Source organism: Hylaeus volcanicus, chromosome 4 (genome assembly GCF_026283585.1).
Source record: "Hylaeus volcanicus isolate JK05 chromosome 4, UHH_iyHylVolc1.0_haploid, whole genome shotgun sequence".
Lineage (NCBI taxonomy): Eukaryota > Metazoa > Arthropoda > Insecta > Hymenoptera > Colletidae > Hylaeus > Hylaeus volcanicus.
The window spans coordinates 22,814,607-22,836,665 of NC_071979.1; the positions used below are offsets into that span (position 1 = coordinate 22,814,607).

Genomic DNA, 22,059 nt, shown 5'->3' on the forward strand with positions numbered 1-22,059 from the left:
TGTATCTGATCTTAACATTCGCATAAGTACATGATACTCACCATGAGTATCTGATATCCGTCAAGGCAGATCAACGAACTGAAAACCAGCACTTGTCCCAACGAAAAAAGACTGAATACTTCCTCAAGCTTGGCACAGTATGCAATGAGTGCCTGATGATATTGAACGCAACTTTTAAAAATTTCGTAATATTCGTGTGCAGTATCCGGTGAGAATTTCGAATTTTCGTCGTGTTTTTCCTTAAATATGCTCTGCATATTTTCTAATCTGTACTGTAGTATACGAAATTGATTAGCGACGTGTAGGTTCATGATGCACAACAAGTTGTCGAAGCAAAAGTAGCACACTCCGACTTGGTACAGGGCCAGAGACTGGGCGAAAATAAAGTATAGAATTCATTTATTTTAATTATAGTTTAGTCATAAATTCGATAGGATAGAACGTTTGGAATAATAATTGCATGGATAATTGCGTATCCAGGTTGCTTTTAGCATACCTGTAGTACGAATGCTATCTCAAAATACGGCGTGATGGAGACTGTATCTATTGATACGTGAAATGGAAGCATTCTGTCTGTTTCGTTTTTTCCGATGTTAACTAGAATTAAAATACAAATAACTTGTAAGAAATGTTTATCTCCAAAAGGGTAAAGAAGCCATGGCTAACGCCATCTAAGCAGTCTTCTAACGCTACATTTAATATTGGTAGCATGTTTTCCACGGTTGAAAACATCATAATTTAAATGGAATATCGAGAGCATCTCATAAATGTACCATAGTCACGTATGATTTTAAATGTAACACTTTGTGATTACTAATCAAATATTGTTACATGTTTTAGATAACAGTGAAAACGTGCGTTTTGACTAAGGAACCAATATCTTCAATAGCTATCCATAATATACTACGCACTTCGATCACTATCCATTTTACAGGTAACAATTAATCAACTCACCAAAGACGGGAGTGATGATGTAGCTAAACACCGTCGCATTCGCACAACAAGTGAAGGTGCAAATAAAGAACGCACAGGCGCGTTTGCATGCGTCCACAATTTTCTTCTCGTGGACGTTGTAACATCCTTGCAAAAAATTTCGTTGCAGGTACACGACTAAATGAAAGATGTCCTTTCTATGCGTGAACAAGATAATTATCTTGAAGAAGGGCAAGAGCAGACTTAAATAGTTGCACAAGGTTAATAAAAAGGCCTGTGAACATTAAAATGTAACATATACAGTCAGTCCTATAAACAAAACTATTATTTAATTTAGTCAAACTTCTTCAATAAACATGGAGGATACAAATATTCGTAGGATTGACTGTGCATTAGTTTAGTTCAGGAATGATTAGGTTCAGAAAATAATATTCGTGGTAGGCTTGGAAAATTTTTAGAAGTGTACGAAATTATTCTAAAGCCATGATTTTATTTTCCTTTGAAATCAAGGTGTACGATCACCTATGATTCCTTATCCGTTTAAGGGCATTAATCCGAGGGTACTTACTTCGAAATCTTCTCTCACGAAATACAAATCTGACGTTAGCACACAACCATGAAACACCATCCCAGTCAGAGTATAAGCTACAGCAATATTTCTGCATCGTTGCTCGTCGTAATTAGTCGCCATCCAAATCCCACAGGCTTTCATGAAGAAAGATGTCACGGCGATAGAAATGTCGTCACTGCGACACAGGATCATATTAAATTTCGAATAATTTTATTCGCCGTTCCGATACGAATCACTCCAGAAATTGCCTATCGATTTTCTCCACGTGTCGAAAGTACGATCGGTCACTCTTTCGTCGACAGATCCTGCGATTCGTATTCATTCTTATCGCTTTTATGACACAGTGGCCAATGTAATTGTACCTCCTCGTTCTGAAAACACCGTCTAGAACTTGTAAATTATGCAAGGTTCTGGGCGGAGTCGAACCTCGATTGCCAGACGTTGGAAGTTGGAGCTTTAGGCTACCGAATATAGAATTCGTGTCTCTTGGACGTTTTGTAATCTGTTGTAACTTGAATCGACGCGTGAGTGCTGCATATCTAATGTAGCGCAATATATATCAGAAATACACACGTTATATCACTTTCATTCAAGTTTCAATTTTTTTTTCTGTATTTGTGAAAATATGAATTTGTGTAAACAATCGCAGACTTACTGTAACTCTCAACCATATATTTCGAATCTACTCACATCATACAAGTGCTTGTCCAAGAATCTGGCACCTCTTCGTCTCTTCCAACAAGGAATTTTTTTTAACATTCAGGTCTTACCAGGATCAAAAGATAAATCCTGCACGAATCCACGCAATACCACCAGCACACATTGTACGAATAAGCTAGACGCTATCACTTGTACACTAGAGTCTGATGCACTTCGCCAACGATGGTACGTCTTGATTAGAATGCCTTCACCGCACATCGAATTCATAGTGAATTTGGAACAAGTACAGGTTCCGATTTGGAATTTCCTCACAAACTTTCCGAATCGATCACAAGGTTACATTGCTTGATATCGATTCGGCGTGGTCTTTGATCTAGTCGCATCCTCTACTCATCGTTCGTGGTCCTTGTATTTACTATTTGCGCTATTCGTGCATTCTCATTTAGAAAAAAAGAAAACGTCCTGATGGACATGCAACATCAATTTTACTACTTTTCCACGTTACTTTTCCACGCGGTAGCGATGTATAGAGTCAATGATTTATGCATGGTTTAGGGAGCATTGCTACGAAACCGGAAGAACGAATACAGACTAGTTGCTTCTCGCTTCTTGCGCCCAAAAGACGAAGATAGTGTGCTGTCGTGTGAAGTAAAGATTCGTTACTCTGTCGTGATAGATTATAACTACTGATGGAGGAATGTGAAGTGACAGGTTCAAGAACCATCGCTGCAGACTTTTGCGATAACGTTTGATTAAGTCAGTGCTAATAGAAATTTAGCACAGAGGCTTCCTTTATGACGTATACAAGGAATAAGGAAGGATATTTCAAAATTCAACCCCTGAGGAGGTAAATAGGGGTTGCAACATTTGTATGAGGAATATTTTATTTGTGGTCGGATTTACTTGAAACTTAATGCTCTTTGATTTAATTAATAAAACACCTATTTTGGCATTTTAAAAAATTCAACCCATAAAGGGGCAAAAAGGGGTTCCAATTTCCTTCAATTTCATTTATAATTGATTTCCTGTTCCTTTATTATAAAGACAATTTAGTTAGGATATTTTTTAGTCCAAAACATTGGTTACATTATTAGTATAGAGTAGTAAGGGTGAAACCGCGGGGCACTGCTAATCAAGCTAATTAATCTCATAATCTACGATCTGATATTAATTATTATCATTTTTTGAGCGGTTCCTGAACTCTGCTATCAAGTGTGTGTCAGTGAAAGTTAGAAAGCAATTTTTATATTTCTGGACTATTTTATTCGTACGTAACTAGTGTAGATTATTAACCACTTTACCTAATGTAACTAGAAACTAAAAACGCATTGATGTGTGTACTGTATATCACAGTTCGGAGACACTGGTAGTATCCGCGGTTTGTCCCTGTATTAAGGTGAAGTATGACATTGCTGTACTCATTATCTGCAGGAAATAAAATAAATAAACTACGCGAACACTATACACGTGACATTCATTACCTTGGTGAACGTTTCCATAGATACAGGGAAGAACCCATGGGCTGTCACGCAGCATGGTATCCTGGACCTCATAATGACAAGTATCAGGTCTTTTCGCAGCATTCTTCCGTCTTTGTTCATCGGTAGATGAGTCCACGGAGCAGCGTACATTGCTGGCGCAATGTTCATGCTTTCTTTCAGTAAACAGTCACAGCTGTACGTAAACATGAAGAGTTGTGACGTGCAGCTTAACATGTGAAATCCGAAGAGAAAGCGATACGCAAATGGCGTTCCTGGCTGTGGATATTCGAGTAAATGAGAATGAAATAGTAAAGAAAATTTGTTCGATTAAAATGACGAATGGCAGCATGTTTGACGAGCCACAACCATTATACATTTATCATACACATAGTACAAGTACCTGATACTAACCATAACAACTTGATACCCGTCAATGCAAATCAACGTACTGAAAATTAACACTTGTCCAAGTGAAAAAAGACTGAACACATCGTCGAGTTTGTCACAGTATGCAATAAGTGTCTGATGCTGTCGAACGCAGCTTTTAAAAATGGCGTAGTTCTCATCTGCCGTACGCGACGAGGATTTTTTCGAATTTTCAATAGATTCTTCCTTATTTTCCTCTCGCATGTTTTCTAGTCTGTATTGGAGAATACGAAACTGACTAGCTACGTGAAGATTCATGATGCATAATATGTTATCGAAGCACATGTAACAGAGGGCGACGTGGTATGCAAATAAACTCTGTGGAAAATGAAAGTAGAGAATTTAGTTATTATAATTGCGATCTGGCATTATAGGCTGGATGGGATGCAACGTTTAAGACGACAACACCAAGGCTTAGTTAAATTTTTATGTATAATACTATGACCTTATGTAATTGATTACATCCTTAGAGACTTAGAGTGACGAAGAATCAAAATTTTTTTAAAAATGAAAGTATGAAACACATCAAAAGGATGACAGTACTTCTAGGACGAACGTGATCTCAAAGTACGGTGTGCAGTATGCGATATCTAAATACATCTCAAATGGAAGTACTCTGTCTGTACCGTTCCTTCCAATGTTAGCTGCAATGAGAAGACAGTTTATTATTTCATACGACGAGCCTTGGATACAATTAAAAAACATCGTAGTTTAATAATCTATGAAATAGAAATAATATTTCAAAGTCTTTCGCTAATCTTATATTTCTTCCTTGTTACAGATGAAGACTAAAATCTACCCCCTCTCTCCCCATTTAGAAAAAGGACATGCAGGTATTTTTATAACTTGAACAAACCAGTCATTCTTAATTCTTCAGGTATCAATTAATGGACTTACCAACAATTGGACCCGCGTTGTAACAGATTTCCGTCACATGAACAAATGAAATAAAAGTGCAAATGAATACCGCACAGACATGTTTGCACCCGTTCAAAATTGCCTTCTCGTGAGCGTCGTAATTCCCTTGCAAAAATTTCCGTTCCAAGTATACAACTAATTGAAAGAGATCCTTTCTATGTGCAAACAGGATGAGCGTCTTGAACGTAGGCAAGAGCATACTCAAAAGAGCGCTCAGATTGGTTAGGAAGACCTATGAACATTTAAATGCCGGATGTGATTTCAGTTCCGAGCGTCTTGCGCGAGTTCGTAATAATTATAAACATTTAATATAATTATTTTCCATATATTTAATAAACAATGTAGTCACTTCACTGGATTAATGTTATATCGTCTTGAATTGTTCTCAAGGATTCGTTATAGATGCAGAGGTTCCAACTCTCAAACACTCACGTTGAAATCTTCCCCGGAGAAATACACCGCTGACGTAAGTACCCAACCTTGAAACAATATCACAATAGTGGTGTACGCTATGGCGATTTTTCTGCATTGTTGCTCAATGTTATTAGTCGCCATCCAAATCCCACAGGCCTTCATGAAGAACGATGTCATGGCGATGGAAATGTCGTCACTGCGCGACAGTAACATATTGAATTTCGACTAACTTTATTTACAGTTCGTGTATCAAACACGTGTTAGAAAATGCGTTTGTATTTCTGCGACGAATTAAGAGAAATTAATTAATAGCTATGTAGCAATGGCCGACTGATATCCTTTTCATAACAGATCATACTCTTTGTATTTGTTCCTATTGATTGTATGGTGTAACTGTCAATGTAATTGGTCCCCTCTTGTCTAGGAGTAGCACGCAGGATTTATGAGTTATGCATGATTCCAAACGGAGAATTATGACTCACTGACAGATGTGACACGTTAGAAACTAGGACGTTAAGCTTCGAAAGACCTTAAATGTACCTTAAAGAAATGTACCTTAAAGAAACGTCGTATTTCGATAGTGAACGGTGGACAGCATGTGCGAGTTGTCTACATGAGCAGATGGTACGATTCAATTCAGATCACTTATTACAAATTTGTGTTGAGTGCATCAGTGTACTATAGAATCATTAATATATTTCTTTGAACAGGTCTATGAATTTGGAAAACCTTCTAAAATTTATTTATTTGTACCGATTCCATATTATAATATATATCCACTCACATTTTACAAGTGCTTTTCCACGTCTCCACCACTTTCTACTGCCAAATGTTGAATTTTCCGCTTACCGTCGGAAGTGATGAACGTCTCCTGATTCAATTCACATAAAAACTATAGCGAACGTTCAATCCATAAACGTATTAATACACAACCCAAAGCAACATCGAATGCAGTTACTCGCAGACTAGAGTACGACGCACTTCGTACCTTTAGAAGGATGATACCTCGAATCGAATTTTATCGCAAGAAATCAATTCAATCCGGTCTTTAATATAGCGATATCCCCTACTCATTGCTCGTATCCCTTGTGTTTATACTTGGCGCAACTTGTGCACCCTTATTTCAAAGAAAAATGTCTCAATGCACGTGCAATTTAAATTCCCACTCCTCAACTTGGAAGTAATGTATAGAATCTATGGGATAATGGATGGTTTTGGACAATACCGCTCTCAAACTACTTTGTAGACACGACGCTACGAGCAGGTAATGAGGTATGTTCCCTCGAGGAAAAAAGATTTATTATTATGTTAAGACTGCCAGCACGAATACGTGTAGTGACAGCTAAACTACCTATCGCCACAGACTTACGTTCAGGAGTATATTTATTAGGTGAGCGTATATTCAAACATCAAAATGTATTTTGTATTCAATATGTACAATGCACTCTTTTTTCGAAACACCATACGATGCGCTATTGAACAGTGTTCCGTTTCAGCAACGTGAAATAGGACATTGCGGTACTCAGGATCTGTAACATAAAAACAGAAGAAAGAGTTACATGTGCCACTGATTTTAACACTGGAGCTACCAAGTTGGTCAATTTGACCCGTGTACTTTCAAATTTCTTCCTAAAATCACACAATTATTAAAAATCGATTTATACAACTGTCGTAATAGGGAATTAATTTGATTTATAAATTAGTTTGTTCCCCTGCCCTTTAATTGCAAAGAGTTAGTCGTATACATAACGAAAAGTTGTCCATAATAAAAATTGTTCGTTAATACGTTACGTGTTACCGAAAGATCGTGGTGATTGTTAATTACATTGGTGTAAGTTTGCAGTGACACGGGGAAGAATCCATTAGCAGTTAAGCAACAAGGTCGATACGTCCTCATGACCACAAGTTGCATGTCTTTTCGAATCAGTCTCCCATATTTGTCCATTGATAAATCCAGCCATGGTGTCGCGTATATCGCGGTAGCGACGTTCGTACTCTCTCGTATCAAGCAATCGCAACTATACGTGAACATGAACAGCTGGCACATGGTCGACGTTAAAAGGTTCACGAACGTGACCCTTCTAGTCGTTGAGGATAAATCCGCCTGCGTGATGCACGATAATAATAATCGAACAGTGTTTAAGATTTATACAATAAAGAAAAAGAATTAATGAGTATATCTATATAGAATATTAATCAAATGAAATTTTGCGAATATTTTATTTATAGTATTTTGTGAACTACAAGGAATACTAACCAGTACTACCTGATACCCTACAAAACAAATTAATACACTGAAGATTAACACCTGCGCCAACACAATTATCCTGAATACTTTCTCGAGTTTGTCACAGTATTCGATGAGTGCTTGATGCTGCTGAATGCAGCTCCTAAATATGGCGTGATATTGCTTGCTAGGATATGCTTTCGAATTTTCATGTTTTTCGTTTTCAGATCGCAATATTCGCATGCTCTTCAACCTGTATTGGAGTATCCGAAACTGGCCGGCCACGTGAAGATTCATTATGCACAAGAAGTTGTCGCAGCATATGTAGCATACGCCAACGTGATACAACGACAGAACCTACGTAAATATAAATTTCTTTTAATAACTTACTGTATTTTCTCTTTTACTTCATTTCAAATGATGTATTTTTAACGAAATAATGCTGTAGAAGAGTGTTAGCAAAAGTGCCTATATTTTAAAATATTCACGATACCTGTAGGATAAACGTTATCTCAAAATACGGTGTAATGGACAATGGCAAGTCGAGCCACATATTGAATGGAAGTATTCTGTCCGATTCGTTTCTTCCAATATTTGCTAAAGAAAACAATCGAATTGTCTATTTTCATTTAATTTACGCATTCGCGAGCGTTGAAACAAATTATGAAAATCTTTTCATTTTATAAACTACATATTTACAACATTGATATCTCGAAACATATTTTGTCGGTTTTATCTTCCCTCTAACTATACAAATTTGCGATGTCCAGTTTCAGAATTTTATTTTCTGTAATGTAAAATATCTGCCGGTCGCGATTGTGTCAAGGAGGGTATCGTTCTTACATGAAGAATTTTCAATTAGAAGTATCCACTTTGACCCTGATATTTTCTACTTAGAATCACCAATCTAATAATATTTAATTTCATTACTCGTCTTACCCACAACTGGTCTAATCACGTAACAGATAATCGAAGCCTCGGTGAAGAAAGTGAAGAAACAAATGAAGTAAGTACAAACTCGTGTCCAGCTGGCAAAAATAATTTGCTCGTTGGGGGCGTAGTTCGACTGCCAGAAATTCGTTTGCATGTAATCGACTAGATCAAGAAACGTAACTTTGTTCAAGAACAGAATAAATATCTTGAATAAGGCCATGTTCAAGCACAAAATGTTACACCCGATGTACGTGCAGGTCTGAAACGAAAATAGATGTCCATGAGAATAACAAAATTTAATTAAATTCAGCCGTTCGAAATCCACTATCACATGCTATACTGTTGCCTGGAATTTTTAATAATGGAAAGATCACCGAAAATTCGTAACTTACTATGTCCAATAACGGCACTGTGTCTCTTTATCAGAGAAACCATAAACGTCGTGTACTCACGCCAAAGTCTCCCCAGGAGTAGTACAAATCCCTGGTCTGAATCCACACGGCAAAAAGAATCGTGAAAACTGTATAAATCAACATGACGTTCCTCGAACGTTGCTGAGCGGAATTGTTTGCCGACCAAATACCCACGCATTTCATGAAGAAAGACGATATAGCGATGGAGAAGTCCTTACTGTACGGCAGGCTCATGTCGAATTTCTCGTGGACAGACCTTCGATTCGGAATTCGCGTACGAAGACCCCGCATGGAGCATTGATACGTATCGATAGTCGTCAATTCGATCTGTTCTTTGATCAAACGGCATCCTCTGTTCAGCGTTCGCGCACTATACTTTTTGAGGGTGTTATTCGCGATGCGTTGTTGCAAAGTAAAAGAGTATCGTGGCACAAACAATAAGTAGACGTTATTTTTACTGGTCGACGCGGTAATAGTCAATAGAGGCGATGAATTATGCATTGTTCGGGGAGCTTATGAAATTGTCTGTTGGGTGGGAACCATAGTCTGATTTTGCTCCGCGGAAGGGAAGTATAGTTCTGAAAAAGAATAGGAAATGCAACCCCTGATAGCTATGTAAATTGTGTCACATCGTAGAAATAGTAAATGGTGAACTGCTGGAAGAACCGTGGAACCTTGAAGTGATAGATTGAAGAGCCTTTGCTCGTGCGCACGTGTCACTTTTCGTAGTTAGCTAGTGGTCATACATTTACACTGAAACTACCAAAAGCTATATTGACTTATGTATTTCAAGCTTTTTATAGAAATTAATTTTATTTCATAGTCGTGGAGCCTTGTCTCAATAGTGTGAAGTACGAAAATGCTGTGCTCAGGACCTGAAAGAAGCACGAGAAGTTGATTGTGACGATTATTTTAAGGGGTACAACTAGTTGTCCTAGCCGAAATTCAAGAATTTTTCTTCAAGATTTAAATACATATTTGAACTCAAAGCAAAGCGCAATTTTACAGCACAAGTATATATTTAGAAATGGCCATGATACAGGATATCTACAGGAATTAAATAAGTTCTCAAGTTATCGTAACAAAAAGAATTGTATTTCAAGTTCAATACTCGTAATGTAAAATCAAGCTTTGTTTTGGATTATATCCGCGTTTGAATCTTGAAAAAAGGTTCTTGCATTTGGCTGTGGCAGTTACATGTACCCTCTTAAAACATAAAGACGCGACAATTGAGCAATTAATCCTCGAACTCGTTAATGCACATTGAACAGCTTCGATTGCTCACCCTAGTGTAAGTTTCCAAGGATATAGCGAAGAATCCGTAGCCTGTCAGGCAGGAAGGCTGCCTAGACCTGATCATCACAAGCACCATCTCCTTCCTCAACCTGCTCCCATCCTTATTCATTGGTAGATCGGTCCAGGGAGCAGCGTACATTGCCCTGGCGACGCTCGTGCTGTCTTGTATCAAACGGTCGCAACTGTAGGTGAACATGAACAGTTGGGCTATGCAGGCGATTAAGTGAAACACAAAAATGAAGCGTCTCGAGACGGGCACCTCTGCCTGTAAAACATAAAGCGACACAAATTAATGTTAACACATTGTTGACTGGTCGCGAGTAAACTTGTGTTTGCACTCGCGTTATCTACTTCGATTTATGAAACCCAGGGCGATATAGAATATTGCAAAAGCTTTGCCCATCGTGTTATGTATGTAAAGTATTTCATTTCAATTCAGAATGTTGGTAAAATGTAAATAAAGTTTATCGGAGTTTACTTAGATTGTTTTAATTTCACATTCAATTACGAAATAATAGCCGGTGAAGGCGTTTTCTGTGTAACATTGACGGTCAATAGTGTGTTAACAGTAGAACAATTGATAAATTCAAGAAAAATGGTAAAATCGTTCGATAGCTCGTCGAAAAATAACAACAAGGTCCAGAATCAAGTCCGTATCTCGACTTGGGATGACTTATGCTCACCACTAGAATCATGTATCCATCCAGACAAATTAGCAAGCTGAACAATAACACCTGGCCCAGTGAATAGAAACTGAACACGTTTTCGAGTCTGTTGCAGAATGCGATGAGTTCCTGATGCTGTCGTACGTGGGTTTTAAACGCCTCGTAATATATATCTACATGTCGCGATGGACAGGCATTCAAATCACCAGTACGTTCCTCCGTAATCTTCGCACCTCTCATAGTTTCTAGTCTGTATTGTAGTATACGAAACTGGCCAGCCGCGTGGAGATTGAACATGCACAGGGTGTTATCAAATGTAAAGTAGCATATACCAGTCTGGTATAAAGCAAAAGCCTGTGCCAAAACAATGTCCAGATTTCAGCTATATTTAGAACAATTGTACCCTACGGAGTATACAAATATGGGATAACATTTTGAAATTAACATCATCGAATAAAGAAAATAATTTGCACCAAGTCTAACGAATCTATTAGCTGACATTATGAAATTTCTGAAAGGAGTTTGGCTGCTTGAAAGCCTTCTAAAATGCACAAGTAATGTCGATACCTGTAGGATAAAAATGATCTCAAAGTATGGTGTCATGGCCAACGGCAGATCAAGCCTCACGTTAAATGGGTGTATCCTGTCTGATTCGTTTCTTCCAATATTTACTATGAGAATGCAAGTTGTTTGATTTTAGATAGTAACTCATTGCATGTGTCAATAACATTTAAGTTCTTGGAAAAATAGAAACTACAAAACCCTGGATAATAGAGACTGCAGAATATAGACATAGAATTTTGTTTCACTTTCACATGCTATTTATAATTATTTAATTATGATTTTGAAATAAGTTTACACTAAATTAATTACACTTCACAAAAAGTTAAGTACCAAAAATTTCTGTACCGACTCACCTATAATTGGACTGATGACGTAACTCATCAGCGTTGAGTTCGAAAGAGAACTAAAGGTACAAATGTAGAACGTGGAAGTGCCCTTGCACGCGGCCAGGATCGATCTCTCGTGTGGATCATATTCCCCATTCAAAAATTCACGTCTCATGTATCGAATCAATCTATGGAAATCCTTTCTTTGCGTCAGCAGGCACAGTAACTTGAACACGGACATGTACGTGCTCAATACGTTGGACAGGTTGTACAAGGTGACCTAAAAATGAAAGAAATGCAGTAAAAAAGCTAAAAATTTTTTTTATTAAATCTTTTGTATACTCACGCCAAAGTCTCCTCTGCAGTAATAGGTGTCCGTGGTTATAACACAACAGTGACAAAATATCACGAAGATAGAGTAAGCTATAGTGACGCGTCTACATCGCTCCTCGAAGCTATTTTCTGCCACCCAAAGACCGGACAACTTTAGAAAAAAGAACGTGAAGGCGATGGAAAATTCGTTCAGACGTCCCATAATCGTTAAAAGTCTCGAATCGATTCTCAAACTCTGGCCAGGATGACGGATTCAACCCCCCATGGTTTTGGGACACTATCTTTTCAATCACCGGTTATAGAGTTTGTATTTATTCTCATCGCCGTGTATGTCAATGTATGCGGATTGGTATGTCGCGTGTGACTCTGGGAATGGCAACCCTCTGTGAACCTCGATTTCAACTAACAGGTGCTTAGCATTGCAAATGAGAAATATAGGCTTCTGAATTGGTCCGCAATTTGTCCTCGCTCGGGAGCAACTCGTGAATGCAGTTTATTAAACGGAAATGATTTATCCTGTGTATGCTACGTATTGAAAGTGACTCTCGAGTGTTCAAAATTGCCTTGTCACGCACCATCAGTCTATGAATCTTTGAGAGTCAAAGTCTCGGTTTCGAAATAAGTAAATAACTTCTAAAAAATAATAAACATCGAGGAAGCCATAGCGAAAACAAGTAGATAAAAAAATTGTCAAATCCTGTATTACTTCCATACACTCGCGCCGAAGCTTTACTAAGAGTAGGAAACATTTCATCCCGAATCAATCCGAAAATGATACCTAGCAAACTGAAATGAAATATCACGACACAATTCAGTGTTTCAAAGTTGTCACTGGTACGTAAATATTTCATACACTACATAGAGAAAGTTGACACTCTTATTGAACATTTTTACTGAGCTGCCACGCTCACGTTGAACTCACATTAAGTAGATGTTCTGCTTCCGAACTTCCATGTAGAGTTTTCTAATCGGATATTGAAGTGTATCGAAAGAAATCGATTCCATCTGGTCTTTGATCTTGGCGGCTTCCTCCATTCATCGCCCACTTTATATATTTATTCGTAGATTGTGCACTGTTATCGCAAGGAAAATTATTCCGTCGTGCACGCCATCGCAATTGTTGGTTGCAACCGTTAGGGTGATGCATGGAAGCGACGAGTTGCATATCGTTCCTGTTGCAGCAGAAAAAAGCTTATCGTTTCATCGAGGAGTGCCTATCTAGTGGATACATCCTTAGGAAAAGGATCTGTTCGTTTGCTTTGGAGTGAAAAAAAAAGAATTACTGCAGGTACATTATTTACTGTGGATAATTTATACGATGAACCTGTTACCGTGTAAATGCAGAATGAATTTTTCATACTCGTGGTCATTTGAAAATCGTATCGTTATTGATTGCTGATTTCGTTCTAATGTCTGATGAGGAATATATTTATAAAAGTTAGAATTTTTATTAATCGAATGTTCGTTTCAAATAGAAAATATTCATTAGACGCTTCGTATCGATTTTCGCGCGTGGGAGATCGATTTAACACCAAATGGATTAGGTACACCGATACATCCTTCCGGTTACGGATCGCGCAGTTTGTATTTATTCTAATATGTGCATGATGTACATGTCAACGTAATTGATGTATTTCGCTTGAAATACAATGTATGGAATTGACGTGTCATCTGGGAATACGAGACCCTCTGCGAGCCTCCATTGCAACTAGGAGGTGTGTCGCCCTGCAAATAGGACATGTGAACTGCTAAGAATAAGTCTAGAATGCTAGAATAATAATAAGTGTAATAATTCGTTTCTACTTGAAAAGTAGTTTAAACGAAATTTACCACGAATGAACTTTTCTTTGTGTATTATTTTATTCATGTAACAGGTACAAGTAATTGATACTATTTTATCCAGAAAACAAGGCATCGGTGTATGCTTTCCGTAACACGTTTGGAAGAAATTCACGTCGTATCCACGGTTCGCCCTTTCAATAGCGTGAAGTATGACATTGCGGTACTCATTATCTGCAATAAAAATACTCATGTTAATTTCACACGAAGCTTTTCAGATTTTTCGAAATTGTAGTTTTATTATTACTTCCAAGATAATTAGAATATTCATACTTGATACTCATATATTAGAATATTAGAATATCAGACTATTAAAATATTAGGATATTTATACTCGCACTGTATGCTTCTATTACATCAATTTTACTAAATCACTCGTACATGTATACCTTGCATAAGTTTTCAAACAACAGTCGAGTATCATTGGTGTCTGTACCAAGCAACAATTACGAGAATAGTGAAAGTATGACATTACCCGAGTGTACGTTTCCAGAGATATGGGGAAGAATTTATTGGCCGTCAGGCAGCAAGGTACTCTAGACCTCAAAATTACAAATATCAAGTCTTTTCGCAGGGTTCTTCCATCCTTGTCCATAGGCAGACGCGACCAGGGAGCTGCGTACATCGCGGTAGCAATGTTGGTACTGTCTTGGATCAGACAGTCGCAACTGTACGTAAACATGAACAGTTGTGCTGTGCAGCCCATTATGTGAAATATGAAAATCACCCGTGTTGTGAACGGTGCATTTGACTGTAGAAAGTAATGGTAATCAACTTTATAATCGTACGAAATTTGGAAGAAATGTTTTATGCTAATATGGAAAACATGCAAAAAAATAGATATAAATTATGAATAAATATAGTATTATTGATATATCGATTTTAATAAGTGCATACATGTATATATTTCAGCAGATTCACTTGTATCATGAATGCATAAAATCTACGGTTTATTAGTATGTAAGTATCTGATGCTAGCTTCAATTTCACACTACATTATAAATATATATCACAAATATCTGATACTGACCATGAGTACTTGATATCCTCCAAGGCAGATCAACACACTGAAAACCAGCACCTGCCCAAACGAGAAAGAACTGAATACTTTCTCAAGCTTGCTACAATATGTAATTAACGCCTGATGCTGTTGAATGCAGGTCTTAAATATCGAGTAACATTTATCCGTAGAATGTGATTTACACGTTATCAAACTTTCGCTATCTTTTTCCTTGTCCACGACATGCATATTTTCCATCCTGTACTGTAGTATACGAAATTGGCTAGACACGTGCAGATTTATGATGCACAGAAGATTGTCGAAGCAAAAGTAGCACACGCCGACTTGATACAAGAACAATGCCTGCTCCAAAATAATGCCCAAGGGCTCGATTATTTTAATTACAGAACTGCCTTTTACGTAGTCTTAAAACGATAAAATTAGGAGTTTTTCGTGAAACTAGGTTTGAAATATTATCAAAAAATTTTATTCGAAACAAAAGTTAGAGGAATTTCTTCAACCTTCTCGTGGAACACGAAGACTGACAATACCTGCAGCACGAACATTATCTCGAAGTATGGCGTGAGGGATATTAGGCTAATCCTCATCTTGAATGGAAGTACTCGGTCCGTTTCGTTTCTACCAATGTTAACTGCAATGAGAATATAAATAACGTAGTCTAGCCTTGTCGTTCAGCCTATTTGACAAGTTAATAGTCTGAATTCTTGAGTCTGTGAACGGTCACTGTAATACGTAAAGGAAAATGTCGAATCACGTTTGAAGTAATGTGTTTTATATGGTTCAAAACTTTTAACTTAATTGCAATATTGAAAGACATAAGATATACATTAGAGAGATACTTCAGAATATGACAATTTGTAATACTAATCTAGTATTCGTTCTCTGTTGCAGAAGAAAGTGGATGTGTGTTACTCAGGTTTTCCAAATACAATTCCAAGGGTAGTATATTAAAAGCATGACATTTCTTAAGTATTTCGTAACTTCCATGCACTAATCATTTTCACTTTTCCAGGTATTAGTCGACTTACCCACGATGGGACCTACAACGTAGCTAAATATCGTAGCATGCGCACAGCAAGTGAAGAGGCAAATGAAGAACGCGCAGACGCGTTTGCACGCGCCCACGATCTTCTTCTCGTGGTCGTCGTAAATCCCGTGCAAAAATTTCTGTTGCAAGTACAGAATTAATTGAAAGAAATCCTTTTTATGTTCAAGCAGGATTAATATCTTGAATAAAGACATGCACAAACTCAGGACGTTGCACAAGATGTAGAGACAGGTCTGCGAACAATGCAATCTTCAGTAACGGATGGGTGAGATATTATTTGTTACATAATTACATTACTATTAGGTCGTCCTAAAAGGTACAGGTACGAAGTAAACACAATGTGATTCAGGCATTCTTCTCTGATATTAATCGCGTTTCTATACCTTGCTTAATATTTCAACTTAATTAATTTTCTTGTTCCACAATATTCACAAAATCAACTTATCAGTCGTCTGGAGTATTCTTCGTAAATATTTCTCGTGAGTATAGCACTACTTCACACCAATGCACGTATACTTACGCCGAAATCTCCCCTGGAATAATACAACTCTACCACTTGAACTGAACCAAGAAGTAACATCCCAACGATGGTGTAAACCAAGGCAATATTTCTGCATTTTTGTTCGACGTAATTAGTGGCCATCCAGAAGCCAGAGAACTTCATAAAGTGCGATGTCATGGCTATGGAAATGTCGTCGCTGTGGCCAAAAATCATTTCGAATTTCTCCAAACTTATCGTTCTGATCAGATATCGAACGCACGTCGGAAACTGTGGATCAATTTTCACGTGTCGATGATAATCAGTTGAAAGCCATATGGCATTGATCTGCTGAAATCCCATTGTTCACGGATCGCCCGCATTGGATTTATTTTTAATGATCTCATGATATTGTTCCGAATATAATTGTAGCCGTCCTAGGATCTACGCGTGGTACTAATAAGTTATGCATGATTCTGGAAAGAGCGCTACCCTCTGTGAATCTCAATTGCGACTGACAGGTGGAACGCGTTACAAATGAGAACACTGGGCTACTAAACATACACTTTCGAACTCTGCATTTTTTAGTAGAGAAGCAGGCAATATAATTCACATGAAAACAGAAGTTAAATTAAATTCTTAAATCACAACTGTTAAATTCTACAAGTTTAACTACACTCGTCATATATTTCTATATTGTATGTACACTTGCGTCATATAAATGTTTATCCATTTCTTGTTAGCCAACGTAGAATATTATTCTCACTATTCTCCAATAAAAAACAATTTTCGTTTGAAACCACTCAAATATTATCGCGAACATTGCGCGAATGAATACAGTAGTCCACGTCACAGAGCGATACTCGACGAAATGCATGATATACTTCGAGATGCATTAGACAAATAAGAATAACGTGTACGAATGTAATACCGAACACCAGAATTCATATACAATTTTGAAGAAGTACACGTCTCGATTTGGTATTACTACGCAGACTATCCGAATCGATAATCGAATTCAATCTGGGCTTTGATCTAGGGACGCCCTCTAGTTATCGTTCGTGCCCCTTGTATTTATACTTCGAGTAACTCGTGCACTCTTATTTGAGAGAAAAATGTCTCAATGGAGCTGCGACTTCAACTGATACCCTTCCACGTGAAAGTGATGTATGGAATCGATGATTTATGCATGGTTTGGGGAACGGTATCACGAATCCACCTTGCGAGGATAGATACAGGCTAGCTGCCTGATGCAATTTTGTGGAACACAAAGTTTGAAAAGCGAGTATCACTTTTTTTTCAAGAAGGAAAAATTGGTGGAAAAGTGTCAGGTAACACATGTATACAGTGTTAAATGCATTTTCTTCTTTTTTACTTCGTTACTAGTGCGGTCAATGGTGAGAAATAGTAAGAATTTTTCTGTTAACGGTCTTGTTCTCAGATTACGTGAACGTGACAAGAATGAACACTATGTCAAGTTTTACGCAATAATAGATAAAATCCTGGTGTTATCGAATGTAGTCACTTGTGAATACATGAAATCATTTAATAACATTTATTTGTACAATCATTTCCGAATGTTTATTAATGAAATTTATCAGTGGAGAAAAATTTGTTCCAGATGTTTCAAATAAATGTGTAGCATTCCTGAATTGATGATACGATGGCAAAATATGTAGTAGCTGTACAAAGTAGAGTATTTCAAAGTAAGTACTTTACCTTTACTTTAAATTTTATTTATATTTTGGGGTGGGTAAATATGAAGTCAAACATGTTTAGACAATATATATCAATATACATATAAGTTCGTGAGGACTCCATGCTATTCACGTCTCGACTAGTTCCTCTGACCGCTGTCTTAATATCGTGAAATACGACACGGATGTACTGATTATCTGTAACAATCGAAGTTCACTGAGTTTGAAACACATTAAAAATACCTTTAGTCCAGTCCGCATGTATGATATATAAAATAGCTAACAATATCTCCGTGATTTCAGAAATGTAACGTCCGTTATTACTAATTTCAGCTGACTGAAATTTGTATAAAGCACAAAGACGTGAGACTGTGGTTACCTTGGAGTAAGTTTCCAGCGATATCGGGAAAAATCCATACGCTGTTAGACAACAGACTTTCTTGGATCGCGTAACGACCATCAGCAGATCCTTTCGCAGCATTTTCCCAGTTTTGCACATGGGCATAATGGTCCACGGCGCTGAGTAGGCGCCTATGCCAACGTTGTTGCTTTCTTCTATCACGCCATCGCAGCTATAGGTGAACATAAGCAGCAGGAACATGCTGCCGGATATGAGGAACAAGAAGATGCATCGTGCCGCCATGGGTATGCGAGCCTACACGCGTAAGTATATATTTTTCAAACGATAACGATCTTTGCACACACACGATGAAATGTTTATTTTAAAAACGCATACTTTCTGAGATGATGTTTTGAGTTTGGTCTGGGTTCGAATTACCTGAAATTTTTGTTTATCGTTGCAAGGTTTAAGCAAGAATTCTATTCGATTCTGAATCAGAGATAAATTTGTTACAGTTTAGAAACGACTTTGATTTTTCTAACAATAATAGCTTAGATAGTAGTCCATTCAAATATGGTTCGCTAGTAAAATTTTTAAATATCCATTAAGATATGTATAAATAATTGTGTAATCTATATTACAATTAAATTCTAACTAAACTCAAAACGATGATCGAAAATGCTACTTATTTAACATGTAATGATCAATCATTCCATTCTTTGGCTTCAGATAATCGTCCATTAGCTGAAGGTATTCTATATTATTCGTGTCGAATACGAACCAAGGCTATTTGATACCCGAAGAGGCATATCAGCACGCTGAAGACCAATACTTGCACGAGGTTGTTGAACGCGAACACGTACTGAACCCTCTCGAAGTAATCGATGAGCGCCTGATGTTGGCGAACGCAGCTCTGCACTTTTTCGTAAGAATTATTTATGTAACTTGTTAGATCCGTATTCCCGTTCTGATCCTTCGTTGTTTGGCATAATCTCGTTAACCTGTATTGGAGTATACGAAACTGCCCGGTGAGGTGCAAGCACATGATACAGAAGATGTTGTCGAAACAAAAGAAAGACAGGCTCACGGGATACACGGCTACTATCTGTGAAACGAGAAAATTATTTTACCCCTTATTGAGTTAAGTTTATGGCAAAAATATGATACTTAGTTATCGACGATCGAGTATGGAACGTTGTGGTACCTCTACGAAATACATAATTTCATAATAAGGAGACATCGATAAGGTGTCGACCCACATGTTGAATGGTAGTATTCTTTCGGATTCATTTTTTCCGGCATTATCTAAAGTAAAAACGCGTTAAATTAAACACTTACGTTCATAACTGATTTAAAGTAGAAGTTTTGTGGTTAAAAGTGTGTTGGATACATATCATGTTCCACTTGTCTGACCAGACACATACCCCATTCTATTTATGCGCTCAGATTGGGCCACATTTTGCTTGTCTGACAACGCACAATCATATTCTACTTACGTAGGTCTTGGTCCACTAGTCAGACGTAGAAGTAGAATAAGACCACGCCTGGCCAGACAAATTGAATACCGACCATTGAATGTATGTACTGTTTGAGTGAAAACTACACAAATCCAAGTTTCAAATTCAAATGATTGTGACCTTTATAAATGTTGTGTCTAGTTATACAAGGAGACTAGTTACTGTACGTAGTCAGACATGGCGAATAGAAACGACACGTAGCCAGACAAGGGAAATGGTTGTCGTATGTGGCCAGACGAGAAACCTATACAAACGTGTGGTTATACAGGGTGTCCCAAAACTCGGGGAGGAGCCGGAAATGGGGGGTAGCTGAGACGATTCTGAACAACAATTTCCTTTGCAAGGAAGCGCTGGCGGCCGCGCTTGCACGCGAACAAGTGACTCGACGTGCATCGAAGCATCGACCTAGCGCGTAGCCTACGCTACCGCGGCCGCTCCAACGGTCTACGCGCGCTCTGATTGGTCGGGGTTTTCGCTTAATATCTCCTTAACGAAGCCCCATCCGACATTTTTGCAAAGGAAATTGTTGTTCAGAATCGTCTCAGCTACCCCCCATTTCCGGCTCCTCCCCGAGTTTTGGGACACCCTGTAGAACTGTCCCACCAAAAGAAGTTATGGTGAAAAACCTGCTAATTACACATAAAACCAACTCACTCATGAGGGCTGCTACGAAATAGCCCACACCGGCGCCGTGACCGCTGAAAGTAACGAAGGTGATGAAGAAAACACAAGTATTTCTGACATTGGCCAAGATGTCCGCCTCGTGATAATCGTACTCAGTGCTCCAGAAACGCTCCTTCATGAACGTGATCAACTCGAGGAACTCCAATTTCTTGAAAACAATGGCGAAATATTTCAACAACGCCATCCCCACCATGAGACCGTTGCAGATAGCATAAACGAAAGCCTGAATAGAACACAACAAGAAATGTATGTATTCGCTTGAAAAAGAGAACTACATAAAACTCCTTCAGCAGGAACCAGTAATCGCATCGATCAAAGCACAACTAAATTTATCCTACACCCTTTCTAAGCGACATGGTCTCAGATTTGATGCAAAAATCTTTGTCATCGCAACTGCCAACTGGAAAGTCGGCAAGTCTCTAGTATCGAGTAAAAAGTATAATATTTCTTCAATAGAAATTTTTATATCCGCGACAGTTCTTCGAAGTCTAACACCATACACGGTTTATTAAAAAATAGATATAGCACTCTACTCACGTTGAAATCACCCCAACAAAAATACATGTCTCTGATCACGACGCCGATGTCGTAGATCATTATCGAGGACGTAATGTTTATGGCGAGCTTCCTTCGGCGTATTTCGCCGTCTTTGCCTGCCGTCCACATGCCGATGAACTTCAGAAGGTAGGCCGATATTCTGATCGAGATATCTGAATACCTTTTTATCTCCATGGTGGACGTCACCTGTCTAAGGGTGAGGGTCACACCTCAATTATCCTTTGGGAGTTCTCTTGCGTATGAATTGCAACCCACTGTGATGAACATCGCTATGATTATTGTATTTCTTTGATCGCGAAGCTGACACCTTCTGACTATGGTTATCTCTGTAGGGGACAGAAAACGCTGGAGCCAGGGACGATAGGTATTATTACGAAGTGGAAAAGCGGCAGCTCGACGGGTTATCTATTATTATGTACATAGAACGAGCGTTACCTGATTGACATTAAGTAGTGCCTTCTTGAAACCATTTACCTGAGTGTTGCAACGCGCTCTATTCCCACTGGCAGATAACACTGTACAGCTCGACAAGGAAGAACACAGGGGTACAGGTTCTTGAGCGTGTACTTGGTGATATACAAGTAGTTTTCGAAGACGATTTATTTTTCTGTGATTAAATGTAACTTGTCCGTGGTGTACCTTTGTTAATGATGCGAGAAGCTTGGAATAATCTCGTGGAGTATTACTCACAGGAAATAGTTGATGTTAGGCTAGATG

The 22,059-nt window shown here is 38.1% G+C and overlaps 3 protein-coding genes across 3 annotated transcripts in view; all 3 read right to left on the reverse strand.

Annotated features, from left to right (window-relative positions):
* Positions 1-9,350, reverse strand: part of LOC128875218 (uncharacterized) — a 10,662-nt gene extending 1,312 nt beyond the window's left edge. The window contains exons 1-16 of the mRNA XM_054120606.1: positions 9,016-9,350; positions 8,570-8,822; positions 8,124-8,227; positions 7,661-7,987; positions 7,229-7,507; positions 6,885-6,932; positions 6,195-6,295; positions 5,422-5,599; positions 5,072-5,221; positions 4,057-4,389; positions 3,646-3,921; positions 3,516-3,589; positions 1,502-1,679; positions 955-1,207; positions 497-597; positions 42-371 (exon numbers count right to left, since the gene is read on the reverse strand). Coding sequence (XP_053976581.1) covers positions 42-371; positions 497-597; positions 955-1,207; positions 1,502-1,679; positions 3,516-3,589; positions 3,646-3,921; positions 4,057-4,389; positions 5,072-5,221; positions 5,422-5,599; positions 6,195-6,295; positions 6,885-6,932; positions 7,229-7,507; positions 7,661-7,987; positions 8,124-8,227; positions 8,570-8,822; positions 9,016-9,267 — 3,237 coding nt within the window. The 5' untranslated portion in view covers positions 9,268-9,350. The remainder of the gene's footprint in view (positions 1-41; positions 372-496; positions 598-954; positions 1,208-1,501; positions 1,680-3,515; positions 3,590-3,645; positions 3,922-4,056; positions 4,390-5,071; positions 5,222-5,421; positions 5,600-6,194; positions 6,296-6,884; positions 6,933-7,228; positions 7,508-7,660; positions 7,988-8,123; positions 8,228-8,569; positions 8,823-9,015) is intronic.
* A 438-nt stretch (positions 9,351-9,788) lies between these two features.
* LOC128875219 (odorant receptor 13a-like) lies at positions 9,789-12,506 on the reverse strand. Its single transcript, XM_054120607.1, has 6 exons — positions 12,174-12,506; positions 11,855-12,107; positions 11,505-11,608; positions 10,956-11,291; positions 10,262-10,537; positions 9,789-9,851 (listed from the first exon to the last, which is right to left on the reverse strand). The coding sequence occupies exons 1-6, from the start codon at positions 12,360-12,362 to the stop codon at positions 9,789-9,791; spliced, it is 1,221 nt and encodes a 406-aa protein (XP_053976582.1). The 5' UTR covers positions 12,363-12,506.
* Positions 12,507-14,011: 1,505 nt separating this feature from the next.
* LOC128875220 (uncharacterized) lies at positions 14,012-21,810 on the reverse strand. The gene is made up of 12 exons (XM_054120608.1): positions 21,322-21,810; positions 20,755-21,007; positions 19,788-19,888; positions 19,365-19,688; positions 18,623-18,898; positions 18,385-18,441; positions 16,589-16,837; positions 16,049-16,301; positions 15,551-15,651; positions 15,030-15,362; positions 14,475-14,750; positions 14,012-14,173 (listed from the first exon to the last, which is right to left on the reverse strand). The coding sequence occupies exons 1-12, from the start codon at positions 21,514-21,516 to the stop codon at positions 14,111-14,113; spliced, it is 2,481 nt and encodes an 826-aa protein (XP_053976583.1). The 5' UTR covers positions 21,517-21,810; the 3' UTR covers positions 14,012-14,110.
* Positions 21,811-22,059: the final 249 nt, after the last annotated feature.